At 52.7% G+C, this 8,720-nt stretch overlaps 1 protein-coding gene across 1 annotated transcript; it reads left to right on the plus strand.

Moving 5' to 3' along the window:
* Window positions 1-1,735: 1,735 nt before the first annotated feature.
* CEND1 (cell cycle exit and neuronal differentiation 1) lies at window positions 1,736-2,128 on the plus strand. Its single transcript, XM_008937748.1, has one exon. The coding sequence runs from the start codon at window positions 1,736-1,738 to the stop codon at window positions 2,126-2,128; it is 393 nt and encodes a 130-aa protein (XP_008935996.1).
* Window positions 2,129-8,720: the final 6,592 nt, after the last annotated feature.

Raw genomic sequence — 8,720 nt, forward strand, 5'->3', positions numbered from 1 at the left:
ACTTCAGGCTCCATCTCAGCAAATACCACTCGGCTAAAATTTGTCCTCTCTAAGGGAGGTGTGTGAGGTGGGTCCTGTGGAAAGCCTTCTGGAAGTGCCTGTCCCATCTCTGTGCCATGGGAAGAGCTCAGACTCCTCTCCCAGGCTAACTGCCAACCAACCTTTCAGCCTTTTCAGCATACAGCAGACTGGTGTCATGGTCACCATGCCTGGTGCAGCATGAGAGCTACAAAATTCCCCAATTCTGGTGCTGTGGATCCTTCAGGGAGCTCCAGTTGACTGGCACTGGAGAAGACAGTACCCATCAAACAGTGGCTGACAAGGGGAAGCAGGAGAGGGGAGAGTTTCTGTCTTATCCCAAGCCATGAGATGTTGCCCAGCTTTGCTTGGGATCCCAACCAGTTGTTTCTGTGAGCAGGTTTCCCCCAGGCCAGCACTGCTGCCTTGGTGGAGATTAAACCACCACATTTGCTGGCCTGTTTCCCAGAAGATGCAGCAGCACAGACCAAAGCTGCAACCCTGGGACCCTCTCCTTGCCTGTCGTTGAAGGAGTCATCTGCACTCCAAGCCCCTTTGAAGGAGATCTCTCCCTGGAGAGGTTTCTGAGGAGCCTCTTGGATTTCTAAAGCCAGCCAGCTCCTAAGCTCCTGTTTCACTCAGCAGCAGCAGTCCCTGGGCTGGCTCCTGGCAGGCTGGAGGTCAGCAGGGAGGTAGTGGAGCGGGTGACATGGATGTGGCTGCTGCCTCCTGTTCACTCCTGACCTCCCCAGCTCCAGGCTGGCGTGGTGCTGCCCTCATGGCAAGCTGCCCAGCACCCATCTCCTCTCCTGCAGAGGTGCAGCCAAGGGAGCTCCATCTCCCAGCTCAGCCTCCCTAGATTGCTGCCCAGTGAGGCTTGCTGGGGCCATGGTTTCGTGGTGTTTTCATAACCCTTTGAAGCCAACACCCTGGTTTGCCCCAGCAGAGGATCTGCCCCTTGCTTTGCTTTGCTGCAGCTCCACCAGAAATGCTGACAGAGCCCCGTGGCTCTCACACCTCTGATAACTGAGGAGCTATTGCTGTTTTTTCTGCAGCACCTGGATGGAGAATATCACACAAGCTCACATATTAACTGCTTCCTAAACTTACCTTGGGATGATGCTGCAGAAAGGATAGAGGGTGAGACACAAGCAGGGAGGAGCTGTTGATCTGCTTTCCCATGGTACAAAATGTTCTCCCCTTACCCAGGAGGAAGGGAGCTGTGGTGGGCAAACGAGAAGTGACATTTATTTGGTTGGACATGAGTAATTCTTGTCACTGACAAATGGTGCCACGTACCTGGGCAGGGTGGACTTGTCTGGATCCCACACGGAGCCCAGCTCTGGCAGCTGTAGGTGACAGTCAGTCCAGCTAGTCTGGTGTTCTTACAGGTCCAGGCACTGTACTAGATGCTCTGAATACAGCTCATAGTTCCTAAAAGAGCCAACAGGTTTCTTGGTTTGTCTTCTGTCCCCCTCCGTTGCCTTCAGGTAAGGTGGCACTGCCTTGCCCTGTCCTCCCACTCACCTCTTCTCGCTCTGCTCCCTCTTCCAGGTGCCATATCATGTCCAGATAGGACACTGCCAGGGAGGATCATCCCAAGAGAGCTGCTCCAAGGGGCTGAGCTCCGGTGGCTCCTCTGCTTTCCCCAGCAGGCGGGCAGGGGAGAGGTGCTGGGAGGGTCCCGTGTCCAGCCCCAGCCGCGGCGCTCCCGGGGATGGATTCCAAAGGCAACGTCCGCAGCGGGAACAAACCCGACGCCAAGGTCCCCAGCTCTGGGAAGCTGGAGAAGCCCAACCCTGGGCCCGCCACGAATGCAGACAAGAAGGAGGTCCCCAAAGAGCAGCCTGCTCCCGCCGCCGCCGCCAAGAAGGCGGGAGGTGACGGCGCCGTGGTGAACAACCACAGCAACCTGAAACCCAGCCCGGCCACCACGGAGACACAAGAGGCCACCGGCCAGACCCCTGACTCTGACCACAAGGGAAACGGCTCCGAGGAGTCACCAGGCAGCATCTTTGACAACATGAAGCCCTTGATCATCGTCGGAGGAGTGGCGGGGGGCGCGCTCGCTGTGATTGTGGGAGTGGCTTTCCTAGCCCGGAAAAAATGAAGACCAAGGCAAGGGTGGGGAGGAGAAACCCAACCCAGCTGTACAGCTCCTTTTGAGACAAATGCATGCAGAAAAATTCTATACATATCTATATATAGAGAGAGAGAGCTAGATAGGTCAACAACAAGCACCAACTACAACTCCAAGAGTCTTGTTCAAGACGACTGTGCCAGTTTGACCCAGTGTGGGTAACTCCATGCACTCAGTGTGTTCCTTCATGTACTATATCTTGGCTTATACCACTGTGTATAGATTACAGCTTCTCCTGATCGGTGTCAATGACGGTGTCCCCTCCCCTCCCCTGCTGTCCTCCCTGGGGGACACCCCCACCTCTCTTGCAGTCCCTTGTTTTCAAGTCCAAAGTGTTCTACGTCCCATCCAGAGTCCCCGCTTTGTGTTCTGGTTTCTGTTTGGTTTGTGTTTAAGTTGGGGTGTGGTAAAGTTGATGTGATGGGGAGAGGGAGCCTAGTGCTAAGATCTGGTTTGCCTGTCCCTGCGTGTTGGGCTGGTGTGGACCCAGCACCCCTGGGGCAGGGGAAGCTCGGGGCCCAAAGGCAGCTCCTTGACCCCACCAGCAAAGCGTGACCTCCTGTTGGTGTCTCGTGTGCCTGCTGCTCACCAACCCACCTTTAAAAACCCACCTCAGAAGCGCCCCAGAGCAAAGAGGCTGAGCCTGCAGCAGGGTGGAGCTGAGTATGCAACCCGGGGCACCACATCAGGTCACTCCTCTGGCTGAGCTGCCCCTGGGGAGCGAGCAGAGGGGCCGTGCTGTGGCCAGCAGTGCAGTCAGCAGCACAGGGAGGCGGCTGGGGAGGTCCCGTGCCCACTTTGGGTGGGCAGTGGCTGCCAGCTGCCTGGCTCCTTGCACCTTGGCAGGCAGCCTTCAGGGCCCCACGGCTCGCCGAGGTCGCGTGGGCAGCGTCTGGGGAGAGAGAGACTTTGTTTTGGATCTAGTATTTCCTAAAGTTAGGCTGGGCTTTGCAGGGTGCTGTGGCCTCAGCCCAAACTCCCTCAAGGTCAGCTGGACTCTGTTCATTTCTCTGGGCTTTGGATCAGGCTTTTCATCTGATTTATTTCAGTTTTTTTTCTGCTGGAGGTTATGTTCTCTTGGTACATGAGAAGGTAGAAGAAAGGGGGACACGAGCTGGTTTGAGGGGCAGAGAGGACCTGGGAACCCCTGAGAATAGGACTGACGTGCTTTATACCAGAGAAACTCTGTACAAGGGCACTGGAAGTCCGTCTGTCTGTCCTGGGGGGATTTCTCACCTCCCTCCTATGACAGTAGCAGGGTCTTGTGACTCCTCCAAGCTTTGGAAATGGAAACAAGCTCCCAGCCCTCAGGAAGAGCCTGTTTTCACTGGTGAGTACCCTGGCTCTAAAGCCAGACCTTGTGAGGGGGAGAGGGGAGCAGGTGATCAGTGCCTTGGCTGAGGCTCTGCCCCGACAGCCAGAGGTGGGCAGGTCTTGTTCTGAAAGCTTCCCTTAGACTTCCCTTGGCTGCTGAGCTACTGCAAAAAGAGTCTTGCAAAAAAAGACCTTGCATTTTGTTTTAAAATTAGGTCAGAGATTAGGTGGGGTGAGAACCACAGAGCCTCTGGAGAGCAGCAGCAGCTGCAGCCCAGGGGCAGGGTTTGGAGCAGCGATGAGCAAGAGCTGGTGACAAAGAGGAGGGGGTTCAGGTGCAGAGCCTTAGCTGTCCATCTTTAACTGAGCCTGGATGTGGGAATTCAGTGGGTGCAGGCCCAGAGGAAGGTGCCTGATCCTCAGGCACTGCCTTGGCAGTACCAGCTCCTGGCAAGCTGCTGGGTGGGAGGTGGGTGGGTATGACCTGGGCCATGCTGCAGCCCCAGGTGGAATCCTGGCAGCTGAAAGCACCCTCTGCATGTGCTGTGGATGTGTCTCCTAGCAGCAGGATGTCACAGCCTGGAGAATTCATTCCATCTGAAGCAGGAGGGTCCATGGTGGTTGTTTCTGTAATGCCACGTTTGTCTAGAGAACTGATTTCCCCTCATCCTGTTTTGCAGATGTTGAGAGGTTATTTTCTGGGGGGGAGAGGGGAGGACAAACACCAGCAAAGGACGAGGGTAGCGATTTGGAAAGCAGAGGTGTGAGAACACAGCCCAGCAGCAGCTCCACACGCCTCCCCTGCAGTGGCTCTGGTTTGCCAGAGGACGTGGTGAGGTTGCTTTGTCCACACGAAGGGTCAGGGAGTGCTGCAGAGCCCCTGGACCCTGACTGTGCCCTGGGCACCTCCTCCTGCCATCCTGGGGAGAGACCAGCTCCCCCTGCTCCTGCCTGCACCCTGAGCCATGCCTTCTGGTTCCTCACAAGGGAAATTTGGGTGCAGAAGCCAGAAGCAAAGTGCAGTGTGGTCCTGCTGGGAACCTGCTCTCCAGGACCAGGAGGTCACTGCCCACTGGGTGTGGAGTAACCTATCCAAACCTCCAGGGTCTGGATGAGGGGGTGGCTGCTCCTGGGCTCCTCTTCCTCAGGTCTCTGAAGCTCTAGGCTGGAGGGAAATTTTGCTGATATTGCTCACGAGGAAGGGAAATTGCCCACTGCTGCTCTGATTCATGTTTGGCCCAAGCAGGGTGGTGATTTTCAGACAGTGACTCTGTTCTCAGGTGGGAGGCCTGTCTTCAAGAGGTGCTCCTACCTGTCCTGTCTGCTCCCTCCATCTCATAAAAAACATGATTCCTTTTTAGCAGTATGTGACACCATTGCAGTAACAGCATCGATCTGTTCTGCCCTGACCAGCACAGAGAGATACAGGGGAAGGAAAAAGAAACAATTGCTTCATTTGAGCCTCCTATTTTACTGTTTAAAGTGGGTTTATTTCCTTGACTCAACCTTTGGCAACAGTAGAGGGGAAAAACAGTTCTCAGCCAACATACGCCTTAATGTTCCTGTCCACCTCCAAACCCCCCTGCCCTCGGGGCACTCTGAGGCCAGTAATTGCTCCCAGGACCCCACCACAGAGGGGGTGATGGAACTGCAGCTTGTCAGCCCCATCACCTGCCTGTGAGGCCACACACAAACCCTGTTCATACAGGATTTTCTGCTTGCTGTGATCACCTAATGCTGCTGTTCACCCAGAACCCACCTCTGGCAGTTTGGTGTGGAAAACACCTTTGTGTGTGTGTGTGTGTGTGTGCACATCACCCTGCCTTGGGGAATACCCTGCATATGGATGTATGTTTATGTTCCTGCAGTCTGGGGTGGAAAACCCCCACCCTGGAGCTGCCCCTCCCTCTGTCCCCCTGCATTCCCACCGAGTGTCCGTGATGTCTTTGTTGTGCCCTTCTCATCAGCACCTCGATTCCTTTCGGGTCCTGGGTTCTTCTCAGTGCACAGAATGTATGGCTCGTGAACTGCTGAATGTACCACGTGCCCGTTGTCTTAGAAGCTCAAAATTACTGTTCCCCCCCCCTCCCTGGATAGTCGTGTGGGCTACTCGCTTTAAACCAAGGCACTTTTAGACTCTGCTGGACTGTGTCATAGTGCTTTTTGAAGTGTGGGTCTAGTGTCAGTCTGAGTCAGGTAGCTCGAGTGTAGATGCCAGCCCAGCTGGGGCAACACACCTCAGTCCTGACTTGCCAGTGGCATCCTCTTAGCAAACACCTCCTGTTCTGCCTTAACGTGCCAGGTTGTGCAGCGGCTCCCTTTTGAGAAAACAAACGTCCAGTGTGAGAAGTAGGCTGAGAAGAGCCAGTTCTCCTCTCTCAGCACCCAAGTGAGCTTGAAAGCAGATGTGTGGAAGCAGAAGGCATGGATGACTGACCTCGCTGTGCTAAATAAATAGTTGTCTTTTCTCGCACCGAGCACACGCCGTGAGTTGCTTGCTGTTCTTCTCTGTGTGGTGTTTGTGACACGAAGTCCTCCTAGTGCTGTCTCCGTGGGGAGAGTGAGCTTAACGCTGAAAACTGCTCAGAATCTGTGCTTGGGATTTGAAGAGATCTAGATTGCTAGTTTACTCTTTTGATGAAGTCTATCAATGATGAATTTGCAAAACCGCCTTCAGGCATTGTAGCTGATCACTAAAACGATAGTTCAATTACTACACCCCATCTCAATCTATTTTTAAGGAGCCTTCAGTTTTAGTTGAACATAAGATGTCATGACGTTCTCTTGGACAGCTTAGTAGAAGGGTTTTTTTGCTGCTTCTGGCTTTAAGAAAGATGAACTGGATTCAGCTTCTGCTTCCTCTCTGTACTGATTTCATACGCTATGAATAAGCCCCGTTACTCCAAACAAATCTGGAAGCCAAAGGATAATGCAGCAGCATTTTTGGGAGGGTAAGAAGGTGTTGTTGCAGGTGCTGTTCACCTCTTGGGCTCACGTTTAAAGCACTAAAGAGTCGCTTGCCCTGAAGCACTTCTTAGCTCCCTTAGTGATAAATTAAAAATGGGTTTCTGTCTCTGGGGAATCAGAGCTTAGGGACTGACCCACAGGCTACCAAAACCCAGGGGAATGCTCCCATTGCCTTCACCACGCTCTGCTCAGGCCTTTGAGATCTTACTGGCACCAGGGATAGGATTGCAGGTCATCCTAAAACCTAAAACTGTCTCAATGAGGTGTTTTTTTTAAAGAACTGACAGAACCATTCCCTCTGCTGAGTGTGAGGAAAGTCTCCTCTGGTATTCATCGAGGCAGCCGTGCTGTCCTGGCTTTGGCCAGGAGGGGGTTAACCCAAGAGCCATGTTCACAGCCCTTCCTACACCCACCTTGGTATTTGTGGGTGAACAACAGTGCAACTAAAAAATCCTAGAGGTGGAAAGAGATGCTTTCAACCTTAAAAGTCTCCCTTCCTTTCCTGGAACGTGACTGGGGTTTAGAGATGGGCACCCTGTTCTTAGAATTGGTTGCAAATAACAGTAGTGAAGGTTTGAGAGGAAAAAAAAGTGCTTCAAGAAGCAAATCAGACCAGGAAGGCTGTGGACAAATGTGTTTGAGAAGTGAGATTCTTGGAGTTGCAATCAGCTCTGCAGAAAGCTTTGGCTGAGGGCCTCTGAGAGGGCACAAGAAACAGTGCAGAGGAATGGAGAGGGGGAAAGCACCATTTCAGTATCTTAACCCTCCTGGTGAGGACACATTGACTTTTATACCCTCTCCACTTCTATTATTCTTTATTTTCTTGGAGAAAAGCAAAAATGACCAACTCTGTCACCCTGCAAACTAACCTTTGCTAACTCCCTTTTCCAAATGAGTTTTTGCTGGCTCTGTTCAGCATCAAAGTGTTAGTGAAGCAACAAAAAGAGCTGAAGTGTTCTCCAAGCAGCTTTGTGTAACTGAGGGGAATTGCAAGTGTGTGATCTGAGCCCTCGGAAAGGCTGCGCCCCCTTTTCACCTGCTTTGCTCTGGAGAGGGCTGAAAATCCAACCTGCTCATGCATTGATCCTCTTAACCTGTGACTTTGTGCTAGAGCAGGATGCTGGTTCCCTCCCCGGGCCGTGTGGCACCTCACCATGATCTCAATCCCTTCACCACGGAGCCAGGAGGAATCTCCCAGGGCAGGAAGAGAATTGGCTTTGACCTGGGTAAGAACAATTCTGGACCTAAGTTAGTTAAATTCTCAGTGCAGAGGCCGGAATCGGGATATTTCCCATGATTTACACCAGGGGGATTTGGTCCTTTACTCTTCCAGGGAGAGCTCTGCTGATGCTGAAGGTCTGAGCTGGGCTGCCTGCACGTTTTAGGTCTTCTGAGTGGTGGTGCTCGACTGGCAACTCCACTGCGGGAAGGGATGGAGCCTGTGCAGTGATTTTCTGGGCTGGGCGCTGTGGAGCCACCCCCGCAGGTCAGGATCTGTGCTCTGCAGGCTCCGAGGAAGCCAGGAGAGGGCAATGTGAGCAGCGTCTGCCTGGTGCTCTGCATTAAACAACGCTGCTCTGGTTTCAGCCCAGCATCCCCCCCTGAACTCTTCTCTTTCAGTCACTGGTTTTGGCCTCTTGTCTTCTTCACAACCTCTCCTGTCCTCATTCAGCCGGAGATCAGTTCTCTCCTGAAGTTTATATTTCTTTGAAGCATTGCTTAATCATTAGTGGGAAGATATTTTTAATGTGGCACTAAAAGAGCCCAGAATAAGGTGTCTTAGCTGTTGTGGGAACTATGTGGCAAAAATAGGAGGGTACTTAATCTGGGTTCATCAAACTGAAGGCACCTGTAGAGAAAGTTGATCTCCTTGAGCTGGATTTTCTTGAGTTCAGCAGCCCAGATGATGACACAAGGTCCTACTGAGGGTACTGCAATGGAGCTGAGGTGTCAGCTTGGAACGTGCCCCACGTGCCATTCAGCTGGGCTTGGCTGGGTCTGCCCAACACCTCTTTTCTTAGTCTTTTATTGCATCTTGCTATGGTTAGCTCAGATCACTCAGACTGGCCCTGGGGAATTCAAGCTGTTGAGCAAAGGGGTTTGATGGTGACTTTTTCCTCTTCTTTTATAAATCAGCATTCTGGCCCTGTGACCTTTTTCCCCTTTTACTGCACAACTTCCTAGGCTGTCTGCTTGTGCCAGATCTTCAGGTGCCACACAGCGTGGCTCGGTTGGTTTCCAATCTGATTCATTGCTTGTCCTTTACTGCACCACATTCCCT

Source organism: Merops nubicus, unplaced genomic scaffold (genome assembly GCF_000691845.1).
Source record: "Merops nubicus isolate BGI_N331 unplaced genomic scaffold, ASM69184v1 scaffold21440, whole genome shotgun sequence".
NCBI lineage: Eukaryota > Metazoa > Chordata > Aves > Coraciiformes > Meropidae > Merops > Merops nubicus.